Source organism: Dermacentor variabilis, chromosome 2, assembly GCF_050947875.1.
Source record: "Dermacentor variabilis isolate Ectoservices chromosome 2, ASM5094787v1, whole genome shotgun sequence".
Classification (NCBI taxonomy): Eukaryota; Metazoa; Arthropoda; class Arachnida; order Ixodida; family Ixodidae; genus Dermacentor; species Dermacentor variabilis.
Genome location: NC_134569.1, coordinates 44,678,428 through 44,705,848, shown reverse-complemented (window position 1 = coordinate 44,705,848; position 27,421 = coordinate 44,678,428). Strand labels below are relative to the sequence as shown.

Below are 27,421 nucleotides of genomic sequence, written 5' to 3'. Positions count from 1 at the left end.
CGTTGCTGCTTGACTGGGTTCAGTTGGCCTTTTTGATACAAACGAATAAAAATGTAATCGTACGCTAGAGCTGAATAAGCTATTCATGCAACGGGCATGCGCAGCAAGGTGTTAAAGTGTTTACTATTATTAATATTGCTGTAGCAGCTGAGCAACATTTTGTTTCACTTTGGAAAGCTTCCCGATCAAATATTTCTGCGATGTAATCACTATTAATTAATTAAAATATGGGATTTTACGCGCCAAAACCACGATCTGATTATGAAGCACGAAGTAGTAGGGGTCTCCGGAAACTGACCACCTGGGGTTCGTTAACGTGCATCTCAATCTAAGTACACGGGTGTTTGCGCATTCCGCCCCCATCGAAATGCGGCCGCCGTGGCCGGGATTCGATCCTGCGACCTCGTGCATAGTAGCCCAACACCATAGCCACTAAGCAACCACGGCGGTTGATGTAACCACTATTCTATTCAGCTGTGAACTTTAACTTATAAATGTCGTGTTACGGTACGACATCACTATTAATTTTGGCCCATTTCACCGTACAAGAATCTAAAGCAAAACTAAACCGTGAAAAACGCTAGAAATTCATTTACCCAGAAGATTTCTGAATCAAGACGGTTTGTAGAAATTTAAACCACGACACTTGCTGCAAGAAGTCTACTATACGTCTCGACACAGACTGTTTTGAGACGTCTAAAAAACTTCTGCGAATGGCTAGGGCACGGTTTAGGGCTTAGGGCAGGCTAGGGCTTAGTAACGGCCGCCCCTAGCAATGTATAATAGATCACTTTTGCCGATTTTTCTTTCCCATAAGCTTTTATTTTCCGCAACATTTGGCCACTTTCGTTGCGTGACTCACTGCATACGCTTCTCTGGGCTTTTCCGGATCCAGGCAGAGTACCCAAAAGGCAGCAGCAGAAAGACAGCCTCGGCGAAAGAGGTCAAATTTTGAAGCTGCTCAAGCGGAAATTGTGAATGTCAGCAAAGAACAACTTCGACTGGCGAAAATAACATAACATAGGATGATTATTTATTCCTAATGCGGACTCGGGGTTCATGCAGCGAGGGAAAAGATTTAAAGGGACACTAAAGGCAAATATTAAGTCAAGCGAAAGTTATAGATTACTGCTTGAGAATCTCTAAGGCATCAATATTATCGCGAACAGAGCCTTCATAATCGAGAAATTGAGGTAAACGCAGGACATGATTAGAGACTCCCCCAGGACATTCTCAAGTACTTGCCCGATGACGAAAGCACTCCTCAGCTAAATTCTGTCACTAGTACTCAATCATTCGTTGCACAAAACAACCTTGTATTATACGACGAAACAAAATGCTGCTTGTCCAGTTCTATTTTACTTTTAGAAAAAAGAACTCATTGAAATGACCCCGACAACGACGCGGGCAGACGAAAGGTTTCGTTTTCGCTCGACTCCTCGCTGCCCACGCTTTCGCGTTTCAGTAGTTTCGTTATTGCGTAGTGCTGCGCTGGTTTTGTTGGCTCACGAAACTCGCACAAACTGCAAGTAGCGATGAATTCAACTTCTATGAGATGACGCGAGATGCCCGAACGGTCTACGCCACTTGACCAAAAAGCAGCTGCAGCAGCGAATCCGTCTTAGCTCGGTACCGCCGTCTGTCGGGCGCCGTTTTACTCACCGACGGCAGCAAAGGGTGGCGATGACGTATGCAACGTCACCACTCCCCGGTTAGGTGGCGGGAGATTTAAATTTCGAAAACGGTATTCGGACCCTTCAGATGCAATTTTCTCGTAAGCTAAGTCTCTTCTCGGCATGACACAAGCGTTGCGAGGTTTCTGGAATGGTACTTAAACAGTCCACGTCGACTTTGTATTTGCCTTTAGTATCCCTTTAAATAACGAATAATGCAAAAAAAAAACGCTTGAAAACAAGATGTTCAAAAGTGTGAGTGCCATCGTAACTGAGTGCTGTGACGCAGTGATTGACCCAAATAATTTGAATCAGCAATGGTGCACAAGGAGAAAAAAAGAGTCAACTTAAATGTCTTACTTGGGGCAAAGTAGGAGGTTAGAGAATTTTGACGGTTGTGCCGAGTGTGCTTCATCATTAGTGCCATTTTAACACTAAGGGCTTCAGTGCTAGTTTGTTATAGTTAGGAGAGCAATTCCAGTCGCATTATTCTTCTTAAAGCAAGCAACAGAATGTTATTATATTTCACTATAGTCGGTGAGAACGTAAGAATTACAAACAAGCTCCGCTCATAAAACCACGCTGCAGCCTGCTTGTGTGCCTTAATACGCGCTACAAAACACACAGTTCCCGAGAGACACCAATATTTTTCAACAATAGGGATGTGTCTTGCACTGCTACGTCACTATTTAACGTGAAGCCGTAAAGAGACATCAAGTTATTTATAAATGCGCGGAATCTACTATAACTAAAGCTATATAAGCGCTGTTTAAATCGCACCTGCAGCTATGGCTTTCTCGGAGTCCCAAAAACACAAATCTCAAAGGCCGCGCTTTGAACAAGACTTCTTGCGCTATTAAAGTACGGAACTGTAAGCTTTCTGTAGTTTCTAAAATAGTTCAATCACCTGTTTATGTTGTGCAATGCGCAACAAAGAATCGAAATTCTTTTATGCACCAACCAGGACCAACTAGCCACCGCGGCCGGGATTTGATCCCGCGACCTCGTGCTCAGCAGCGCAGCACCATAACCGCTAAGCCACCGCGGCGGGACGACGCGCGTGAAGGAGGCGCCATGCAGCATGGCGCCACCTCTTGAGGCGACGCAAAACCCGCGCCGCGGAACTTGCGGACCGCTGGCGTTCAGCGCTCAGCGCCAAAGGATGACAATGAAGTGTATGGTGTCCTGTATCTGCCTTTTGAACGTCGCTGTTGGAGATTACAAATAGCTTGAGTGATATTGTGAACAAATATGGATGATTTCGTTTTGTTCTCTTAACTTGCCCGCATGTTCTCGTTTGAGTGCCCAGATAACGGCTCTGGTTTTTGGCTCAAGGTCACTTCAACGTCGCCGACAACGAGAGCTAAAAGCATTTCATGCTTACAAACTCAATTAAACCGATTGTAGAAAGCAGAATTATGATTTATGGCCCTTACTTCCTTGGAAAAATTGCGAAAGAAATTCACCGGCGATTGCGATACTCCGTCATGCGAAATTTGAGCGCAGCTCTACACGTTTTCATTTTCTGATATATTCACTGGCGCGGACAATCGGTCTCGTGCGGCACGTTGCAAAAAGAGCGAAGTGTGCCGCAAGTGCCTCGTAAGAGATCGCGAGAGCCAGCGGGGGGGGGGGGGGGCGGCAGCGCCAACAGACGGCCCAGACGACGCGCGCCACTCTGGCGCCGCCATGTCGTAGCCATTGTCGCCACACTACGCTTTTGTTCTCACGCCTTCGCCATATCCTCCTCCGCTTTCTGCCTCACGTTTCCGCCGCGCCTTCCTCTCCGCTTTCCTCCTCGCGCTTCTTCGCCCTCGCTGCTTTTTTCATCCGGCGCTGCGCGCCGCGTTTGCTCTCATGCTTGACTGTGCTCTTTCGCTCGGTTCCGCCGGGAACGAAGACGCGCTGCGCTCTAAAATGGAAACCTTTAAAAAAATTGAAGCACCAAGAAATCCATGACTCAGTGCCAAAAACAGATATTGTGGTTATTTTAAACCTCACGTGTTTAACATCTGAAGCGGACAAATTTGACATACGAGTTTAGAGCTTACGTGAACGTGAAATGGTTACAATGTTTATGAGAGTTTTGCAAAAGCACTACTTACACGTAGGTGTTGTAACACAAAGCGATGTATAATAGGTCGTTCTGGTCAGCCTTAGCCGTCATAATAGGTGCGACTGTGATATTGTTTCTATTTATCAGCTACAATATTCCTTTGTGCGATGTTCAACTTTTCTTTAAAAATATAGTGTCTAAATGTAAATCTGTTTTTTACAGTCGGTAGGTCTTAACTTTTCTTTTTAGATGCAACAAACTTCCATCAAACTCGGTGCTGTAGATTTTGAAAAAAGAAAACGATTTATCTATTCCTATGTACTTAGATGAGAGCGTTTACTAGCAAAGCGATGACCCCGTACGCTTTGCGGATTAATGACCAAACTGTACGATACAGACGAACGCACCGCTTTCTTGGCGTCATCATTGATAGGGACTTGTATTGGAGCCCTCACGTCTCGTACATGACAAAGCGTTTGGCCACCAATGTGGACCTTGCATTTCTCGGCGGGAAGTCCTGGGGCGCAACAGTACCATTAACGTTGCAACTATACAAATCACTTTTTTTTTGGGCTTCCTGCGGTACAGCTTACTTGTACTAGGAAATACTTGCGCTACAAATATCCGCAAACTTCAGAGTGTGCAGGCACAAGCACTCAGAACTTGTCTCGGTCTCCCCAAAATTGCGTCATCGATTGCGATAGTGGCCATTGCCGGAGACACTCCTTTGACAGTCTATATAGACACAGATGTTCTGAGAGCCCATATACGACACCTGACTCGGATTCCCTCACACCATCTTGCTTGCTTGCCAGCAAAAAAGCCACATTCAACCTTCGCCAAAAGTGTTGTAAGACATCACCCCCAACCCGCCGTGGTTGCTCAGTGGCTATGGTGTTGGGCTGCTGAGCACGAGGTCGCGGGATCGAATCCCGGCCACGGCGGCCGCATTTCGATGGGGGCGAAATGCGAAAACACCCGTGTGCTTAGATTTAGGTGCACGTTAAAGAACCCCAGGTGGTCAAAATTTCCGGAGTCCTCCACTACGGCGTGTCTCATAATCAGAAAGTGGTTTTGGCACGTAAAACCGTAAATATTATTATTATTATTGACATCAGTCCTACTTGCCATCAGATTTTACGCCTGCTACACGATTATCAGATCCGTTGTGGTGTCTGCACCGGTCGCAAGTGCAATTGACAATTCCAGGAATAAGAAAGCTGGAGCGCCGTTGCAAGCTTTGAAACAAGCAACATTGGAACACATTCACAACGTACACAAATTCCGACAACATGTCTACACAGATGGTTCCGTAAAACTGAACAGCTCAGCTGCTGCAGTCATCATCCCGGCAAAATCTGAAGAAATCAAGTTAAAAACTTCATGTTTGACCACATCAACGTGTGCTGAACTTGTGGCACTACGTGCTGCATTTGATTTCATTAATCAGGAAGCACCGCAACAATGGACAGTCTTTAGTGACTTTAGTGTAAAGGCATGTTAGGTTATAGTTTAGGGGCGCTAAAGGCCAATAAAGACTGAGTTTAGATAAGCAAACTGTTCTTTCAAATCTCTCATTCTGGTTCATTTGGTGGAAAAAGAGAGGCATTGCAAGCAATGCTGCAGCTGACTAGTGAATTAATGTTGGTCTTAACTCACCCAAATCCTCGATGTCTATCTTATCACAGAGGGAGTCCGCATGAGGAAGCTGTAAAGACAAGAAGCAGCACATGTCAGCAATTAAATGATGACAGCACCATCCCTTTGACAAAAGTGAACAAAATCGGACACAAGTACACAGCTCGTGTTCTTACTTAGTATGTCGCATAGTCGAGATTCACAGTGCGATCTGCGCTTAGGGAAATGACACAGACATTATTCAAAGTTGTGACTGGATATCAGAACAATTAACAAGCATGTGTATGAAGCTAAGGCTTCAATGAGCACACAAAGTGTCAACGGAGACAATACTCGTTATCAAATAAATAACATTCGGTCAAACGCAATTTGTCGCACAAGTGCGAAAATTTGCAGTATGGTATACAGTTGTGCAGCAGCAAGGACTTGACCCTGAATGCTCATCTCTAGCGCCCAATACGACGGGACCGACTTTTGGCAGCACGATATAAGGAAAGGAAATGTGAAAAGTCTGAGCTCACGGATGCACGCATGCACACACACACACGCACGCACACAAGCCCAACAGACGTACATACGCACGCACGCATGCACACGCACACACACACACACACACACACACACACACACACGCGCGCGCACGCACGCACGCGACAGCAAGCCCGCGCTCATCCATACGCGCTTGCACACGGTGCTGCACAATTGAGGCCCACCGCCGTGCAGTACCTGAAAACTGCTCTGGCCGAAACTAGCATTACAGCCTCGACAGAAAACTCACGGTGCGATTACAAATGCATTGAAAAAAACTAGCCTGAAACATCGACATGACTGCACAGCGCAAAAGACGAAGACAGAAGAATGGACACAACACAGCGCCTGTGTTACGTGTTTTCTTCTGTCCAAGTCTTCTGCGCTGTGCTGTCATGTCGATAATGAATCACCAACTCGCCCAAGCTCCCACTTCAGCCCGAAACGCTGAGGGAGTGAAGCGAGCTTCTACTCGCGACATCCCTTCGTGCGGAGAAGCAAGCTTCGGTAAACGCCTCGTGGCGAGCTACGCATGCACGCAGGGACAAAGTCTGGCAACTTGACGTCACGATAATGCGTCGCCATGAAAATGCAGCCACTCGAAGCAGAAAAGGAGACTGAGGCTGTAACAGTACTCGATTAATGCTTGAACAGCTTATTAAGCACGAAGCCTGAGGCGCTTTGTGCGTTCTGCCTGGTCTGGGCTCTCCTTCTCGGCTCAACGAAGCGGACTAAATGAACACCACGCTTCTTCAGTTACTTTACGTTCTCCTGTTCAAAAGTCGCGCTTACAGTTGTCGCAAGCAGACTGGAATCACCCACAGAAAAAAAAAAATACACAAAACACACTACAGCAAGGACATCACTTTCTTAGTCCAGCAGACCATTTCGCAGGTGGCAAATAATGCCGGAAAACATTCGCTTAAGCTGCCATGAAGCAGTTCAGATATCGTTGAGTCAACTCGACCGTCGATTGGCCCGACTGCAACGAACGTTCATAGCACCCTCGAAGCCTTGATCCCAAATAACGTTTACTTCTTCGATTATCTTTCCTTCATTTGTATATTATACTGATGGTGTCACCCTGCTGCAATATATATATATATATATATATATATATATATATATATATATATATATATATATATATATATATATATATATATATATATGCCACAGGTGGTACTCATAGCGGAGTCAAATTAAATTTCGGCAATCGTTTAACGTTTAATTTGACTCCGCTATGAGTACTACCTGTGGCAGCCATATGGCGGAGCAGATACATCGAAGATGAACTATTTCAAGTGCACGGCGACGCGCGCATTGTCTGACCCGGAAGCCTGGCTGCTTCCTTTGCGCTCGCACATTTTGGTTAAAGCTTCCCTGAGAAGCGAACAACTTAATAAACCTGAATTTCGTTTAAGCAGTGGTTTCGATCCAGTAGGCATTTCACTGCAGCATTAGAACGCGTGCCGCTGCCACGACCGATCGACATTCCGATTCGACTCATGGCAGCGACCGGAAAACCGATCCAAACGCAGCCGGCACTATACTAACGCCAGACACGCCTTGTTTTCCAAAACCGCGCATCCCACTAAGCTGAAGAAGGCAAAGCAAAACCGGCAGCAGTTGTACTCGCCCACCAAATATACGTCGTTTCAGGATATCGTTTGGCTGGTATGACTACGACTGTACAGAACAGCTGGCACAACCAGCGGCCAGATCGCGGCAAAGAATAATAATAATTATAAAAGAAGAATAGAGAAACGAAGGCGCGCAGTAAGAGCGCATGCTACACGACGACGTCACTACAGCTTCTCGCACAGAAGCCGATACATCGAAAGCAAGCGGGCAGCGAATAGCCGCGACGGCACGTGTCCACCAAAAAAAAAAAAAAGAAAAAAAAGGAAACGCGCCCCACACCGCTGTCCGCAGATGGACGAAGCAGCTCGCGGAACGTGGAAGCAACAGCAGCATAGTCCGCGGCCTCCGCGCATAACGATCTGTTTGCCAGCGACTCGCCGCGCGGGACGGGCATGCGAGAGCCAGGGCGCTTCGCCGAGATCGGGTGTCGACCCAAGGGCACTGCCGCCACCGCGAACGGCGCGATCGATGGCCGCGCGCCCACGAACGTGCCAGATACGACGCCGGATCGAACGAACGCCAGCGAGACGCGGGACTTCAGCCTCCGAAGGCCGCCGCCGCCGCCGTGCGACGAGGAGTCCACGCGCGCGTCGTAGCCTTTCACTTGCGCAACAAGCAGCAGCAGATGGGTCAAACTGCTGCTGGGTTGTCATAACAACACGCTGTATATACGGGCGCTATATCCAGACATGGCCGGCTCGTGTACGCCGCCAGCTGCTTGTCTGGTTGAGGCCCTAGCACCAGCCGAGCTACGCGCACGTGACGAAACTCGACGAGGCAACGTGACGAGTTGTCAAAATAAACACACGATCCGGTAGCCTGAACCACCGTGCCCTGAACTCGCTGTTCCCAGAAACGACAACGGCCTCTACACTTACAGGAATCAAATAGCGTGCTGCAATGTTCCCTGTTCGAAAACAGCGCCCATGATTTTTTTTATTACGGCCCTCGTTGAAACGGCGTTGTTAGATGCACAAGCTATTGCAGCAGTCATTCGATCGCGAGCCATGTTCTAGGATTCAAGACACGTTGTGGGTTGACAACAAAGTTCGCGCATTTTTGGAAGCGAATAAAGGTGGCGACAAGATGATGAATATCATGCAGTGCCGGGTGTTGATGTTGCACGACCTGCAGCAAGATTTGTTTTATTTTATTGATGATATAGATGATCAATATGCCTGTCGCGTGAGCGGTCGAGCTTGAATTGATGTAGATCGACGGCTACTACACACAACTTTCAAGCACATTTAAACGATGAGAAATTTACATCGCAATCACGTGAGCTTCATCAAGCGCACTTAGAAGCTTAATGTCGATAGAGCTAAACGAGAATCCAGGAGTGGCCAAGTGATAGCTGTGTTAAGGAACACTTAACCGATTATGCATACAAAGCATAAGCCAACCGCTGGAGTATTACTACTACCGTCATTCAATAGGCTGTAATTCAGTCCAAGTGAACAGCTTTGTTTAAAAAGGTATGATAATAGGAGGGGCGCCCAAAATATAGCGACATAATCAGCAATTATTTACCCGTGCTTCTTAAAGTGCCATCCATTTTTCATCCAACGAACGCTGTTTTATACACGTTTAAGTGTTTCGTCAGAAAGAAAACGTTGCATCAGAAAGGGAAAAAAATGAAGTAAAGGGAGTGGTTTCGTAGCATTGACCAGTTGGAACAGCTTAGTAAACGGTAACTACAGCGCAGGTAACTACAGCAGTCACTTGTACGGAAAAGGTGTGGAGCCCTGGCGCTTTTCAACAATTTACGCCACCGCCGGCAAGCGCTGAGAGTCGCTGCCAAATCAAGCGGAAGAGAGCCGCAACAAATGAGACGCAGCCGCACGGATCAGCAGGCCGAAGCTCGCTCGGGCGCACAACGTAAACACACAGCATCCGTCAACAGAGCGGGGCTCTCTCCGGGCGTAATCAGCGTGCTGCCGCCCCCGCAAGGCATGTGTCGAGCGCCCAACGGAAGGATAGCGCACGCGTACGTAACGGTATTTGCTCACCGCAATGGCAACTCGCTTGGCCGTTGCCACCTGGGTGAGCCGCGAGGGAAGCGTGTGGCTGCGGAGGCGGCGCATCTTCGAGAAGATGCCGTCTGCGCGCGGTAGTGACCGCGACGAGGGCGCCTTGGCGAGCTTCTTCATGGCGAGAGCGTAGACCGCTGCACACGGCTTCGGCGGCGGGCTGTGCAGCAGCAGCAGACGGCGGCCGAAGTCCACTGGCGCAGGGCGTGAAACGGCAGCAGGCTAGCGCGCCAGCAACAGCACGCGGCGGCGGACAGTTTAGTGCGTGGCTCGGCGGCGTTGCGGCGATCGACCGCCCAGCATCATGTCCCAAGGCAGCGACGCGGGCTCAGTGGCCGGAGCCCGTAGCACACGGGGTGCACTTGCTTTCACAACTCGTTGTAGCAGGCTGTGCTCGCGAAAGCGGCGCGCACCGAAAGTACAGCGCCGACGCGCCGACGATCTGTGTGGGAAAGCCGAGATCGGCTGTCGCCGCCGCCGCACACTGGTCGAATGTCACGCACTGGGTGAAACAAAAGTGCAAGCACCGCGTGTACCGCTACAGCACGACCGTCGTCTGTGAGGCTAAAACCTCACGCCGCAGTGGATCTAAGCCGAGATGGACGCAGTGGGCGGTGGTAGGGGGGAAGGTGGGGGCGACTGAGAACGAAGCTGGCGGGCTAGAAAAAAAACATCGTGAAGGCGCAGGGACGTTGCGCCATCTGGCGCGCGTGCAGAGAACTCGAGCTCCTGGTGAAGTGGGCAGCGCCAGATTCGAACACCACAACAACGAACAAACGAAAAGCCCCGACGCAGGCTGTGGAACTGTTCCAAGCCTACTCAAGCATTCACAAAAGTTTTGAGCTATAGAGCTTTTCAAACTTGGCGCCAGCAGTATATAATAACGGGCTCCTCTCGATAGCGAACTCAATATTCCCACCGAACTGCGCAAGAAAACCTCTCTCCGCAGCAAGCGATTTGCATAACCCGTTGCATCACTGTGGTGGCTTCCGAAAAAGCAAAATTTTTTTACCATCACTCATCGGTGCATGACAGTTTCGCATGGGAAATCTAAGGACACGTCAGAATATATTACGGTCTAAGCTATTTCCTTAACGCGGTTCGGCGTAGTGAAGGGCGTGCGCTGATTCGTTGATTCTATAAAAGGAACATCTTTCTTTCATGTTGCTTTCATCGTGTCGGGTGAGCGGCCCGGAAGATGCTACTTGAAAGGAAAAGTGGTGTTATGTGCAGCTGGGGGGAAAAAGAATAAAGAAATGAAACTGGCAATTGAATTTTCAACCCAACATTATCTGACGCGAGGGCAAACTTCGGCCATATCTACCAATGTTAGAGGCAAATATGATACGCAGTTTCATAAGTAAAATAGTGAAAAAGAGCCAACCATGAACTGGGCACATCATAATATTCAAATCAGTAGTCTTTTGTCGACAGGCCGAAGTAAAGTGAATGAGTAGCGTAACTTCAGAAAGCGACGTCAGACCAAACTAGTCAGACGTGGATAACGCTCCAAGCTCAAAGAAAGAAGAGAAAATACATAAATAAATAAATAAATAAATAAATAAATAAATAAATAAATAAATAAATCTGGCTAGACGTGAACAGTGGTTCCAGATCAAAGAAAGAATTAAATAAAGTCACGACAGACATGGGCCAAATTACAATCTGACCTACGCCGTCTCAACGTAGACTGTCAACAAAAGTGGCCCATTGAGGCTACTTCCGGTATTGCCAACAAAATACGAACACCACTAACATCTATTTAGCACAAATGCTAAAATGAAAAGACAGAACCCAACCTCGAAGTATTTCTACATAATTGAGAGCGGTCTCTAATGAGCACGGCATTTCCGTAACAGATGACGTCATAGCTCGACTATTTGATAAATTTAACAGAGTAATTTATAGTTATCAGAACCGGGGACATCTCCATGAACTTGTCCACATCCTGTCCTTCCGTTTACCTGGGACACAGAAAGAGCAGAAAAAGTTATTTCCCGCTTCTCTAGTGCGCATTTGTTGGCCAACGGGCGAAAGTTGCCGGAGTCTAAAATTGGCATAAAGAGGGGTTGTCCCAAATTGTAGCTGTCGCCCTATGTTGCCTTGGGAGCTAAAATTGAGTCTGCGGATTTCTCTGTTTTCTTATATTTCTTCTTTTTGGGGGGACGTGGGAAGCCTCACACCCCATATCCCACGTTCCAAGATCGAGGAAATATAAGAAAACGAAAAAAAAAATCCACCAGGCTCAACTTAAGTCCTCAAGGCAACAGAGGGAGGGCGACAGCTACAATTATAGGATAAGAACTTGGAGAGCGTGCAGTCCCAGCGGGAAAGCGCTGTCGCTGGTTGACATCTCTTTCTAGGGAGCCTTCATACACACGCATCCAGGCCCCCTATCTCTTTCAGTTGAAGCGAGCGTCGGATGCGACGAGTGACGACATGTCTGGAGATAAGGTGAGCGCGAGCGATATCATACAGAAACGAAGTGCCCTCGCTATAGGTAGACAACCTGTTTCCAATTAAACGGCCCTCAGTGATGATAGGCTTTTCGTGCAAAGCAGGTGGATTGAAAAGTGGCGGGAATCAGATTGCAACGCTTCAAGCATAACGCAAACTGAAATGGCACGGAAAAGTGACGGTTACTATCCGCCAGGCCAGCGGCGTCATTTCAAAAACATGTGCGTCGCACGATCGTTTGCTGCGTTCGGCTGAGTTGCGGATGCGGACGGGGAAGCCTACATCTGCCGCTTCTGTACATTTGTGTGATTTCTTTGTAACTTGTCACGGGGTGCGGTAGCTCTGGCTCGTCCTCGGCCCGGGTCGCTAGCGCATCCCGTGTTCTTGCACAAGATGTTCCCAACAGAGCATGGCACTTCATGCCCGTTTTGCAGACGATCAAAAGACACTCTAGCACACATCCTTGCAGAGTGCACTAAGCTCAAGAACCCCCTACCATACCCCTCCCCCAGCCCCCAGCGATGGGAGACCTTGTTGTCCAGCCCCGACATACCGACCCAGCTCGCGCTGGCGGCTAGGGGCCAGGAACTGCTGGACGCATATGGGACCTAAGAAGAAGGTTCCACCCCATCTGGTGCCAGCGCGCACCAACCGTTACTAAGGGCTCAGTATAAAAGTTGATTCTCTCTCTCTCTCAAAAACATGTCAATTAAAAAAAGGGTAGTTCATGTTATAAACAAACAAACAAGCAAACAAAAATAAAGGGACATGAATTGACAAGGACGAGACACACTTGTTATCTGAGCCGTCAGTTCCGAATGTGCTTGCGTGTTATAATAGGTATGATGCTGCTCTGTACCAAGTATCTTTGCTCCGACAGGGGCCCTTCAATATCGTAAGTATGCCATTTGATTGATTGGCTAATCTATTGATGGATCGTTTGAGTTTAATGTACCAAAGCAGCATAGAGCTACGAGAGACACCAAGGCTACGTGAGTAGGGCTCCAGGTCAATCGTAACCACCTATAGGAACGGTTCTTGAACGTGCTCCGAAACCACGGCATACGAGCGCTTGCTTATAGGAGTGTGCGATTTTAGAGACCGAATCGAGAAGTGCCAAAAGCGAGTCAAATCAAATCGAATGGTTTTCGAATAATGAATAGCCGTTGTCAGACTAATATAAAACGATGTTCACATCTCAGTATTTATAAAGTTGGCAAGTTTCTGTCATTACATAGAACGTTATGAATCGTATATTAAAATCACAAATGCAGGATTAGGAGCAAACAACCAGTTTCTTCGCATGCACAGGACATTGCAAAGAGTGCGAATGACCGCTGTACAGCCTGTAAGGCATGGCTAGCTAAGTGACGTAGCCGGCTCCACTACGCAAGTTCTCATTTTTTGTGTCCTTGTTATGCCCGCGCGGGTGAAAACTTACTGCACTTTGCTCCAATTTATGTTTATTTGGGCGCAGTTGACGCTCTGAAATATTCTAAAAGTATTCGAAAGAAATTCGCATTTACGAATAGCGACCATTCGATTCAAAGACCAAATCGAATAGTCAGACCGAATCGAACAGGAGACTATTCGATTCGTTATTAAGAAGTTTCGTATATTCGCACACCCTTAGCGCTTAGGCTTTCCACTTCATCGGGATACAGTGGCCACGAAGATTGCTATCATTCCGTACAGTACGACGCGGAAACGATAACCACGAGAGGCGATTCTAATCAGAGCGAGAAATGGCTAAGGGAGAGGGTCGGGCCAACGCCGCTGTAACACATATCAAGAGGAAGTCCCCGAAGCCACGATGGATTGTGCCAACGCCTTGACTGTGCGCGAAACGAAAGGACGCGAAAACACAACAGAAACGCTTCGTATTAAGTGGCGCGTTGAAAGTTCCGCGGCATAATTACGGGAGCCCCTCGCCCTGTTGCGGAAAAGGCCACCGCGCAGCGTGTCTCGCGGTTAAAGGGCGCCTACGGAACGCGGGTGAGGCGTCCAGTGTGGCCAGCCGGGTTATAAATAAAGGAGTGTAAGAGAGAGTGTGTGTGTGAACACAGCGGCGGTCACGTAGCACGAGTGGCAAGGACACCGCGGAGGGTAACACCCAAGGACAAAAGCGTGCTTCGCCACCAGCGGGGTGCAACGATGTACCGTGGCTGTGACGTACGGAGAGAGAAAAGGACGTGTGGTGTGGTCAGCGCGCCACCCCGCTTGTCCGCGCAGGCAATGTTTTCGCTCGACCATCCGCCCTTCCCTCCACGCACCCAGGAAGCAATGGGGGACGGTGCTGCGGAGCGCCATCTTTGTCCACGCGGGGAGGTCACATACGATCGTGACTGCCGTCTCTCTCTCTCTCTCTCTCTCTCTCTCTCTCTCTCTGTTTATATATATATATATATATATATATATATATATATATATATATATATATATATATATATATATATATATATATAAGACAGAGGGCCGAACTGGGGAAAAAAGAACATTCCGACTACAGCAAAACAACACGTTTGATCTCGTCGGTATATATATATATATATATATATATAAGTATCTTTTATAAGAGTGCAACTGCCGCTTAGGCTTTTGTTTTCGACACACAAGCGAACGAATAAGACATACAGCGGCGTACGCCTACGACGATTACGACATTCCGTCCATAAACAGGATCACCGGTAAGGCGCAGAGAAAGTAAAAGCGGCGCCAAGCATGTGTAAGCGCAAGCGTAAATAAGGTAAATACAGCAACATAATGTGACGCAAAATCGCTCCGGTTTCGACGGTGCTATATCGTATAGCTCGGCCCTCACTGTTTTGTGAGTAAACAGCGAGGTTCGCCAGACCGAGTAAGCAAATATGGTGAGAGTTTCAACTTCATCGCCCTATACGGTTTGTCCCAGCTAACGTTAGTCAAGCTGTTCAAAGTAAAGAAAATAATTCAAAATGCAATTTTAATATCGACTTTGTTGGTCGTCAGAGGTGCGACGACCAAGCTCCGTAGATCTCAAGATCATACCTTGCCCAGTGTCTTATTCTTTCTTTTTTTTTTTCGTTGAACAGCTTGGCTAATTCAGAGAAAGCACACGAGCGCCAATAATTGACAGCACGTGGTAAGCAACACAGTTTCTTACACCAACAACCTGTACACCTCTGGAGTATATTATTGTTATTATTATTATTGTTGTTGTTGTTGTTGTTGTTAACATATGTTAACGTATAGCACGTCGTTATATTATCACGTTGTTGTGACGGTGAGGAATGAGACCGCGGCACAGCGGTGCGTCACAAAAGTAACTTTTAGAGCGAAGCTGTTAAAGCGTAAATATAGTCCGACGTAACCGGCGGCTGCCAGCGCGCCCCGACGGGCTCGGCGCAAATTTGGCTCCTGCTCCATTCGCGCGCCGGCGCCGCCGACCGCGTCGACCCACAATGCATAGCGCGCGAAGAAAAAGGCGCCAACACAACTCCGCAGATGGCTTTTGCGGACGGCGCGCGACTTGGCGAAGGTTCTGCGCATGCTCCGAAGAAAGCAGCCGACGGCGCGCGCGCATCTCGGCTGGCGCAGCGCAACCGACGTAGCGTGACTGAACGCGAACGACGCTCGCCCGCGCGCCGATAACGTCGGACTATAAACGTGCCTCCGGCGAGTTAAGCAAGGACGCACCCGCGTCGATGTGTTAACAAGAGCGTCTTAGCTTTGTGTGACACGTTAAGTCCACTGTGCATATACGCGCCGCCTGTCCGCGGAACCTTCGGGACATGCCATGGGAATGATGTTTTATCGTATATATATACAGGGTATTTCAGCGAATACTTTCAAAAATTCTTAAAGGTTGCCTCCGGCCAGGTAGCACAATTCTATTTCATGAGCTGGTTTACTCGAAGAGGCGGACATTACTTGCACAAAAATTGAAATGCATAATTGACAAATTAACAGAAATTCACTAATTATATTTACAACTTATTACCCTTTGGCCCACATTGCATTCGTTCCAAGTGGATACGCCTTGCGAACTAAGCGGCTAGAACTTGTAAATTCCAATGTGGGCCATAATGTAATGAGTTGAAAAGTTAATTAGTCGGTTATGCATTTCAAATTTTTGTGAAAGTAATGTCTGCCTTTTCGTGTAGACCAGCTCATGAACTAGAATTGTGATATCTGCCAGGCAACCTTTAAAAGTTTTTGAACGTGCTCGCTGAAACTCCCTGTATACAGACATAACGTACCCTGCTTGAGCGGATTTCTGCTTTGAAAATACGAATACATAAACCGGATAGCTTTAAGGGCCCCATGTCGCAGACAATCCGGCGTCGGCGTCGTTTCGGCAAAAAGCTTTTCGATCCACCCATATACCCAGGCCCTCCATGTGATGTGACGCAAAGAAGTTACTGAACTAATTCAATTTCTCATGCTAACATACGTGGAAAAATAGTAAACTACGACCTACACACAACCTACAGACATGATAGCTCTCGGATTGCAATTTGACTATACGAGAAAACATAATTATATTGCGCGAAAACTCAAGGAAACCCCCTTTCCAGCGTTTCTGCCATACACAGACCGGCCGCTGCGTCCGCCATTTGCGCGCGCCGGCGCCCGGGTGTCTCAGGGGCCACGGAGCGGCGCGCCCGGTTCCTTGAAATATCTCCAGCTGGCGCTTGCCTCCGTCGCATCGTGGCCTACGCAAGAGGCCGCGTTTCTACGACAAAGCCCGACTTCCCGCATAGCGTTCGCGGCCAGCGTTTCCCTGTAAACATTACGGTCACATACGCTCCAGTTGCCGGGAAGCGTGAGAAGCAGTCAGTGATCTTTGAATGCCATCGCGTTCCACTCTTAAAGGCGAAACTTAAGCGTCCTCCAATTTTTTTATTCCATTCCACGGGGTTACATTTACGTTTAATGTTTTAACGCAACACAACGGCTATTAGACGCCGTCGGGTGTGATGAAAGAGAAGGAGGGGGGTTACTACGGAATAACTTTGATAACCTGTAGTTCCTTTAAAACGAGCACCCAAAGCACAGCACATGAGCGTTATTATATTTCGCTGCCACCGAAATTTGACTGCCGCCGCGGCCGGGGATTAAACTCGGGGCTTTGATGCAATAACAAACGTTCCTACATTGCCTATAATTTGTTCATCTCGCACAATCTATTGAACTATATTATATAGGCTGTTTTGTCGTCCTGTAACTTTTCATTGCGGAACATTTTCGTGCCGCGTCAGTATGACGTACGCTTCACAGATTTGTAACTACTATCGAATAATTGTTTCCCCTTTTCATGGGCAAATGAGTTCCTAAAGCTTGCTACTTTAAACAACATACTAATATAGATTACAATGCAATTCTTGAATTTTACGGTAAAAAAATTAGGTGTGGTCCTAGCACGCGCTGTCAAAATCCATGACGTCATGGGGCGATGTTGTGCTAACTTCAAAGTGGTAGCGCCACTGGTCTTTCGCTTTTGAGTCTTCGGCGGACTTTTTCATGACCCTGGAACAGGTAAGACTGATTGTTGTCGGTATTCCAGAAGTCCAAATTACCGACCCAGCTATGAGAGAGCTTTAGAATAAGGGCCCCGGCCCCAAGGAAATAGCATCGAAGCCACTGCGCACGCTCGAGACGCAAACAGCGCTTGGGTTTTGCGTCGGGCACGCTTATTTCAATGATTTAGCGGGAGCCCCAAAAGCTGCCCCAGAAGGTTTGCGTAAACAAACCTGGCGGCACCCATAGAAGCGACGGCTTTAACCTAGCACCAAATTGGGGTCGATTCGTGGGAACGCGTGAAGTTCGCAAGCTAGGAGAAGTGACTGCGGTTCTCGCTTTCTTTCAACTAGCGCGTGTTATGAAGATTGATTCATTGGACACCGCTGATTCCGAACTCGTTTCTGGATTTCATGGCTCATAGGCGTAACACGGCTCAGCGTGGCTGGCGAAGGCACGTAAAGTAGGTTACTCAAAACGCCAAAACATGAAAGTCAAAATTGCTATTCTTATCAGAAATGGTATATTTTATTTAATTATTTCTGATAGCTTTTCTTTGACGTCGTAGTGGCGCTGTCAGCACAAGACGCTATCCGCAAACGCAAAGCCCTTCATTTTTCTTCAACTATGAGGCTTTTCTTTCGAGGAACCCGTATGGGTTTCCTTTGTAGCAATTGCTACGAAAGCGTGGATGTCTCATTTTCCCTTTATTCAAAGCCCTATTATAAAGCTGTTCGCTCCTGCGTGCCCCAACGTTAACACCCGCAAAGCTCTTTGGGTCCTCAAACTATTGGGGCCCCTATTCTAAGGCTCCCTATTGACGCGAATGCGCGCAGCGCAGTACAACACGGATACACTGCCATGCCGCCGCAGCGAGGATCAGGCAGCCTGTGTTTTTCTGCAGACCACACACACACACACACACACACACACACACACACACACACACACACACACACACACACACACACACACACACACACACACACACACACACACACACACACACACACACACACACACACACACACACACACACACACACACACACACGCACGCACGCACGCACGCACGCACGCACGCTTGCTTGCTTGAAAACGCGATCCTGATTCGCCTCGGCGCGCGGAAGACATTATAATGTCTTCCGCGCGCCTTAACGCGGTCGCGCCTTAACGCGGTCGCGTTTGACGCGGTCGTGGCGTATACGCCACGACCGCGTCAATCCATCCCCTACGAACGCACCGGTCGCAAATTGCACGGGCACTCCCTGGATCTCCCCATCGCTATGCGAACCACGCAACTCATTCCACAAGACCAGCACTATAGAGCCGGGGAACCCGTTGGTTTCCCAAGAAGCTCGTCGTTCCACCGTCCCCGCGTCGAGAGCCAAGATTCGCCGCATGCGCGCCTCTTTGCCATTGTGGCGAGAAACTCGCCGGCAGTGTGTCGCCGAAAAAAATACATGCTACCGGATTCTCGCAGCGCCACGCCGGCCGGAGGGGAAAAAAAAAAAAAAACACTCGGTATTTTCCCCGGACTCCGCGATGCAGACAAACATCTCTCGCGGCGCCGTCGGCGGCAGGTATCGCTGGCGTCATCACTTCGCGTCGGGCGCCGAAGGTTCTTGCGTGCGTGTGTGTACAGTACACGCACAGCCAAGTCCTTCGCGTAGGATGTACGCGAATATTGTGTGGAAGAATGAAGCAAAAATTAAAAATAGAACAAAAACAATGACGCATTTCCGTAGCGCTGCGCAAGGTCTGACGTATACATATACTATGGCGACGGCCTGCCTCCTGCTTATACTCCAGCCAACGTCTCGAGCGTTATGTCGTCCCTAGTGAAGAGCGACCAAGCGAGGCAAAGGCAGTTCGCGATATATAATGCCAAGCGGCGTTGTGCTGGTATGCAGGGGCCCCCGGGCTTCGGCAATGCAATCGGTGCCTCACACAACGGAAAAGCGCGCACGCACGCACACTCGACGTACAGAAACAAGTCCAAACAAACAACCAAGGCCTCGCAGAGAAGATTAATTCGGATGATTAACTGAGATCTGCGTTGTAGCTGCCACTCCCTCGCAAGCTCCGACAATAACGGATGTATATGCCTCGTCTGTACCAAGTGACGTCACCAGCGGCTGACTCCCAGTTAAGGACGCACGTCGCTGCGCACGCAGGTCCCCCTCTATCTACCAAGTGACGTCATCGACGACAGACGCAAGCGCGCGTCCACCAGACGAACTGATCATGCTTCGAGCTCGCACGTGTATACTTGAAGCGCCGTACCACCATCCACACCGCCTGCGCGTGTGTTACGCCGGCGGCGCTCTTTTCATTCTGTTTGAAGTCGTAGGCGATCTCACCGCTGCCAACCAGATGTTTGGATCTGACTGCTGGTACGATCTGTTGGGAACTCGGCGCTGACGCCCGTGGTTGTACCTGGGTCGCAAGCCTCAAGGGTAGCGTTGGCCTGGCGGCCTGGGGTACAACTGGAAGCATCCGAAGGTCCCGGCAAAGCATGAGTCGACTGGTAACAACGAAACAACTTGTTTATTTTAACATCGCAAAGAGTTGGTGGTCAGGTTTGACCGAAGTAGAGAGACGGGAGAGCACTTCACTCAACAGAAGAAATCGGAGCCCTCCTTTTGGCGTCCGGGGGCAGCTGTTTTTATACTCTCGCAGTTGAGGGCAAGAAGGAACCCCTCAAAAGACGAGCACGTGAATGTACAATGGGCTAATGGTGACGCACACTGTCGTAGCGATGCCGTAGCACCATGTCGAGCACGATCTCGTAGCACCCTGTCGTGGCGCTGCCGGTCGGACACAATGACTGTAATGAGATCCCTGCTTTGGCATCGCCTGTTTCGGGCACAATGACTGGAACGAGATCCCTGCTTTGGCATCGCCTGTTTCGGGCACAATGACTGGAATGAGATCCCTGCTTTGGCATCGCCTGTTTCGGGCACAATGACTGGAATGCGAGGATGATCCCCAGGCGGTCGCATCGCCGCAGTCGCGCCTGGAAACACCTGGCGATGAGTGTTGCGGCGACGACGATCGGGCCAAAATGTCTGCCGCCCCGCCGCAGTCGCGCCGGCAAAACCACGTGTCGCAGGCGAAACGCAACAGACCGCCCCGCCGGGGGAAGGAGATCCCGATGGACAGGGGACTGCATCCGCTGTCCGGAGGGATGTCGCTCGATGATGCTCATAACCGAAGTCGGGCGTCCCTCGACGTTTCTTGAGCGCAGCGCACAGAGAAGGCCTCGTTCTCTCGTTCAGGTTCGCACGGGACACTGCAAAGTGACTTCGGGAGAGTTCACATTTTTGTTCTCGTTCCCGGCAAGCGTTAGAACTACGCTGAAACTCAACCGCTCAGTCAGCAAGCACGGCACAACCCTCACTAAGCCCTGCCAGGCTCTTTCCCCTTTTTATACCACTGCCTAGTTCCTTACAGTAGTCTAGCATCACTCAGAACGCGTCCACAAATTGAAAAATTGCACTAGAAAGCATATCATCACTTTGAAACACTAAACAAAAGCAATACGTTAAAAAAAATCCTGCCTCAGGAAGAAAAACATCAGTAACAAACAATTTTGAGGCTGATTCCTACGTTAGGGGCTTCGACTTAAGCCATCGGCGTTACCGTTGAGACTCCCCTTTTTGTAACGCACCTCAAAGGAATATTGTTGTAAAGCGAGGCTCCAGCGCAGGAGGCGGCCATTTTTGGGAGAGATGGTCTGCAGCCATTGGAGAGGGCAGTGATCCGTCTCAATGATAAACCTCGAGCCGGCTAGATAGCATGACAATTTCTGAACGGCCCACACGAGACATGCACACTCTTTCTCGGTGGCGCTATACGCCTGCTCACGACTGGTCAGCTTACGACTAGCATACAGGACGGGGCGTTCTACTTCTCCATTTTCCCGTTGGCACAGTACAACGCCCATGCCTCGCTCACTAGCATCGCACTGAACAATGAACCCTTTTGTATAGTCTGGCGATCGTAGCACAGGCTGGCTTGTTAGGGCACTCTTTAGGGCGCTAAAAGCTCTTTCCTTGGTCTCGTCCCAGACGACTGTTTGAGGCTCTGTCTTTCTTAGAGCATCCGTCAGGGGAGCCGCGATATCAGAGTACCTAGGGATGTACCTCTGATAGTAGCCGGCGACACCCAAGAACGACCGAATATCGGTCTTGGTGCGCGGTTGCGGAAAGTCTCGCACAGCGGCCACTTTTATTTCAGAGGGGCGGCGACGACCCTGACCAATCACGTGACCGAGGTAGACAACCTCGGCCTGTGCTAACTGGCACTTAGGAGCCTTGACTGTCAAGCCCGCTTCGCGCAGGCGGGTTAGCACTGCCCGCAAGTGTGCCATATGCTCAGACCAGGATGCGGAGAATATCGCTACGTCGTCTAGATACGGTAAAGCGAATTCTTGCTGTCCCCGCAACACTTTATCCATGAGGCTTGAAAAACAGTATGGCGCGTTCCTCAAACCAAAACTCAACACTTTAGGACGGAATGTTCCCATTGGTGAAATGAACGCCGCATACCTACTAGCCTCTTCTGTAAGTGGAACCTGCCAATAACCCCTGACAAGATCTAGGGTGGAAATAAACTGAGCGCTACTAACTTTCTCAAGGCGCTCCTCGATGTTAGGGATCGGATAAATTTGATCCTTGGTGATGGAATTAAGCCTGCGGTAGTCGACGCAAGGACGAGGTTCCTTGCCCGGTACCTCAACTAAAATCAAAGGGGAGGTATAATCACTCTCACCTGCCTCAATAACACCGAGCTGTAGCATTTTCTTTACCTCAGCCTCCATAATATCGCTCTGGCGGGGTGACACCCGATACGCCTTGGATCGTACTGGCTCTGTGGAGGTAAGTTCTATATCATGAGTAAGTACAGAAGTCCTACCAGGCCTCTCAGAGAACAGACCTTGAAACTCTTGTAATAGCTGGTGTAGTTCGGTTTTCTGCTCGGGCGACAGCGGTGCTTTACTGATAAGGTCACTAATGACTTGACCGGTGTCTTCCCTGTTCGTCACTGAGCCTAGTCCCGGAAGCTCGACTGGAAGCTCTTCAGGAACGTTTATCATCATGCACACCACTGCTTCCCGTTGTCTATAAGGTTTGAGCAGATTACAGTGGTAAACTTGCTGTGCTTTCCGCTTTCCTGGCAGACTTACCACGTAGTTAACGTCCGACAGTTTCTGAACAATTCGTGCTGGGCCCTCCCACTGCACGTCTAGTTTGTTGTTTAGCGATGTGCGCAATATCATGACCTCATCGCCAACCTCAAAACGACGGGCCCTGGCTGTCCGATCATAATAAACCTTGGCCCTCTGCTGGGCCTTTGTCATTGCTTCACCTGACAACTCCTGTGCCCTTCTTAAGCGTTCGAGGAGCTTAAGCACGTACTCCACCACGACTGGGTCGTCGCCCCTACCTTCCCACGATTCTCGAAGCATGCGAAGCGGAGATCGAAGCGAGCGACCGTACACCAGTTCAGCTGGCGAAAACCCCGTAGCCGCATGCGGCGCGGTTCTTAACGCAAACATCGCCCCAGGCAAACACAGCTCCCAGTCAGTTCGATGTTCAAAACACAACGCTCTCAACACGCGCTTCATGACGGAGTGGAGCTTCTCAACGGAATTCGACTGTGGGTGGTACACTGAGCTGTGTAGCAGCTTTACCCCACACCTTTCGAGAAAAGTTGTCGTCAAAGCGCTAGTAAACACTGTGCCCTGATCTGATTGAATTTCTGCAGGAAAACCAACTCGCGCAAATATGGACAGTAGTGCATTAACTATCTCAACTGAGCTGAGTTCTTTAAGCGGCACTGCTTCAGGGAACTTTGTCGCTGGGCAGATCACAGTCAAAATGTGTCTGTACCCCGTGGCTGTTACCGGCAGAGGTCCCACAGTATCAATAACGAGCCGTCTAAAAGGCTCCGTAATGATAGGTACCAATTTCAACGGCGCCCTCGATTTGTCCCCTGGTTTGCCCACCCGCTGACAAGTGTCACATGTCCTCACGAAATGGTCTGCGTCCCGAAAACACCCTGGCCAATAGTACTCTTGCAAGAGACGGTCCTTAGTTTTCTTAACTCCTAGGTGTCCGGACCACGAACCCCCATGCGACAAGCGCAACAGATCCTGACGATAGCATTGAGGAACGATCAGCTGATCGAACTCCACTCCTCTGCGGTCTAGATACTTCCGGTACAGGACTCCACCTCTTTCCACAAAACGCGCAGTTTTCCTGGCGATACCTTCTTTGACATTGCAGCGAATGTTTTCTAGGCTGCCATCCTTCTTTTGCTCGGCTATCAAAGCCGACCGGCTGACTTTTAGCAACCTATCAAGTCCGTCTGACGTAGGCGCGATGAGCAAATCAGTAGATAGCTCTTCTAACTTTCCCGTGTCGGGCGTTTCCTCTCCAGTATCTGGCGCCTTTAACGTTACAGACTCAAGTTTATTCAGTTCGGGCGTGCTCGGAATATCAGCTTGCTGCGCCTCTGACCCTTTTTCGTTGTTTGATAACGTCGGCCCCGCAACTACCGCCTTTGCAGCGAGCTCCCGAACCTTCGATCTGGTTAAGGCCTGAACACTAGCTTCACCAAACAAAAGCCCCTTCTCGCGCAGGAGGTGATCGGACCTGTTTGAAAATAGGTACGGGTACTGGGGTGGCAGCATAGATGACACTGCCGCCTCCGTCTCAAGCGCTCCGAAAGGTCCTTCAATAAGCACTTTTGCTACCGGCAGACACACGCTATGAGCTTCCACGGCTTGCTTGATCCATGCGCACTCGCCCGTGAACATATGGGGTTCTACATAAGACGGGTGAACTACATCCATCGTAGCTGCGGAATCGCGAAGCACTCGGCACTCTTTCCCGTTCACGAGGAGGTCTCGCATGTAAGGCTCGCGAAGCTTCATGTTCTCGTCAGTGCTGCCTATTGAAAAAAACACAACTTTTGGTGTTGTTTCCGGACACTGCGCCGAAAAGTGACCCGGCTTCTGGCACGTATAACACAAGCGCGCTCGCCTCATCTCGAACCGCTTTCTGCGTTTGGCTGCCGCCGTCTCTTTACGTTTGGTCGGACTGCTTTCGCTCGCATCCGCACTACGCGTGTCCCCCTTTAATCTCATGGGTGTGAACTTTGGCCTCTCAAACTTCGAGCCAAATTCACCCTTTTGACCGTCCTTAGCTCCGCGAGCCCGACGCGTCACAAACTCCTCGGCTAGCTCAGCGGCTTTAGCCACCGTACAAACGTCTGGCCTATCCAAGACCCAGTATTGCACGTTCTCCGGTAACCGACTATAAAACTTTTCTAGCCCGAAACACTGCAGAACTTTATCGTGGTCACCAAACGCTTTCTCTTCTTTGAGCCACTCCTGCATGTTCGACATAAGCCTATACGCAAACTCTGTATATGACTCACTTTTGCCTTTCTCATTTTCCCGAAACTTCCGACGGAACGCCTCCGCAGACAGCCGGTACTTTTTTAGAAGACTCGATTTCACTGTGTCGAAATCCTCTGCCTCCTCTCTATCCAAGCGAGCGACTACGTCGGCCGCCTCGCCGGGTAACAAAGTGAGCAAGCGCTGTGGCCACGTTTCCCGAGAGAACCCCTGCTTCTCGCACGTTCGCTCAAAGTTAACCAGGAACAAACCAATGTCCTCTCCAAGCTTAAATGGCCGCATCAGGTCAGTCATTTTGAACAATACGCGTTCTCCTGCACCGTGTGCCTGACTTCCATTACGAGCGCGTTCCATTTCTACCTCAAGACGCTTCATTTCCAAAGCGTGTTGACGGTCACGCTCTTGTTGCTCTCGCTCTTTCTGTTCTTTAAGTTCGCGCTCCTGTTTCTCTTTTTGCTCTTTAAGTTCGCGCTCCTGTCTTTTTGACCTCTCCTCAATAGTCTCAAGGCATTCCGACAGCTCGTCATCCTCAGCCTCTAACTCAAGAATAGCCTTTATCAGTTCTGGTTTTCTTAGTTTGTCTGAGACATCCAGACCCAACTCTCTTGCAAGCTCCAACAATTTCGGTTTGCGCAACGACTTCAAATCCATGGCTGCTCTGAATGCTGCTTTCTCTACTGCCTATTATTGTCTTGCCGCAAACTAACCCGGCAGCAACGACAACCACAACTACCAGCTCTGTTTCTGACACTAACAAAAGCCTGGCAAAGCTCAGAAGAAGAAAGTCCCGCACTCACCAAACCTCGCAGGCAGGAATTCCGCGCAGTCGTTCCGCTGCAGGCAACCAGTCGTTACACAGGGCTCGTTGCACTGCTCCCGGATCGTCGTTGAGCTGCTCAGCATACAGTCAACTGCATCTCTTTGCTGCTGGCCTCCGTTGTCGCGATCCCACCGCTGGCAGACAGTTGTTTGAAGTCGTAGGCGATCTCACCGCTGCCAACCAGATGTTTGGATCTGACTGCTGGTACGATCTGTTGGGAACTCGGCGCTGACGCCCGTGGTTGTACCTGGGTCGCAAGCCTCAAGGGTAGCGTTGGCCTGGCGGCCTGGGGTACAACTGGAAGCATCCGAAGGTCCCGGCAAAGCATGAGTCGACTGGTAACAACGAAACAACTTGTTTATTTTAACATCGCAAAGAGTTGGTGGTCAGGTTTGACCGAAGTAGAGAGACGGGAGAGCACTTCACTCAACAGAAGAAATCGGAGCCCTCCTTTTGGCGTCCGGGGGCAGCTGTTTTTATACTCTCGCAGTTGAGGGCAAGAAGGAACCCCTCAAAAGACGAGCACGTGAATGTACAATGGGCTAATGGTGACGCACACTGTCGTAGCGATGCCGTAGCACCATGTCGAGCACGATCTCGTAGCACCCTGTCGTGGCGCTGCCGGTCGGACACAATGACTGTAATGAGATCCCTGCTTTGGCATCGCCTGTTTCGGGCACAATGACTGGAACGAGATCCCTGCTTTGGCATCGCCTGTTTCGGGCACAATGACTGGAATGAGATCCCTGCTTTGGCATCGCCTGTTTCGGGCACAATGACTGGAATGCGAGGATGATCCCCAGGCGGTCGCATCGCCGCAGTCGCGCCTGGAAACACCTGGCGATGAGTGTTGCGGCGACGACGATCGGGCCAAAATGTCTGCCGCCCCGCCGCAGTCGCGCCGGGAAAACCACGTGTCGCAGGCGAAACGCAACAATTCCATCCATTTCCTGTGCAAGCGCCCGCACAGGCAGGTGCGCCTGCAGACGCGCGTCTCGTAACATCTCGCGAGCGCGACAGCTCGCGTACGCACTCCGCGGACCTGTTCTCAAATGCGTGGCGCAAAAGTTGCGCACGTGCGCGCCTCTTGTCTCAACAGCAGCTGACGGATGTGGAAGACAAAAGAGGCAGGAAAACCGAGCTCGAGCAAAACACAATGTGCGTAAAGAAGCGGACCTGTGACAGTGGTGACAGAAAAAAAAAAGAAACAATACGAAAACAGAAAAGAAACCGCGCACAGCATACCCGAGACGAGCGTCGCGTATAACGATTAGCGCTCAACACGGCCAGTAGCAGCGCGCGCGAACACAACACGGCGCTGCTGTAGCGGCGCACGACGTGGGAAGAAAATCCTTTAACGCCGGCGCACGAGGAAAAGTTCAGCCGCCGTGCTAAATGCGAAGCCCGAGACGCATGGGACGATGAACCCAAGGGGAAGAAGAAACGGGGGGCAAATGCGAGAAAGCGAGGCTGTGATGAATTGCGATAGGCGTGTCCAGCCCCGCAGCGTCACGTTTTTTCCCTGTGTCCTGTCTTTTGGGGAAAAGGAAGTGGTGTGTGCACTGACTATTTCGAGAAAACGCTGAAGCGACACCATCGATCACTACTGGCTGTTGCCGCGAGCGTTTGCGAACTGTCGTGACTACAA

The 27,421-nt window shown here is 49.7% G+C and overlaps 1 protein-coding gene across 7 annotated transcripts in view; it reads right to left on the bottom strand.

Annotated features, from left to right (window-relative positions):
• Positions 1-27,421, bottom strand: part of SNF4Agamma (SNF4/AMP-activated protein kinase gamma subunit) — a 420,535-nt gene that overhangs the window by 25,065 nt on the left and 368,049 nt on the right. For all 7 annotated transcript variants that reach the window (XM_075680298.1, XM_075680299.1, XM_075680300.1 and 4 more), the window contains one exon: positions 5,389-5,437. In XM_075680298.1, coding sequence (XP_075536413.1) covers positions 5,389-5,437 — 49 coding nt within the window. The remainder of the gene's footprint in view (positions 1-5,388; positions 5,438-27,421) is intronic.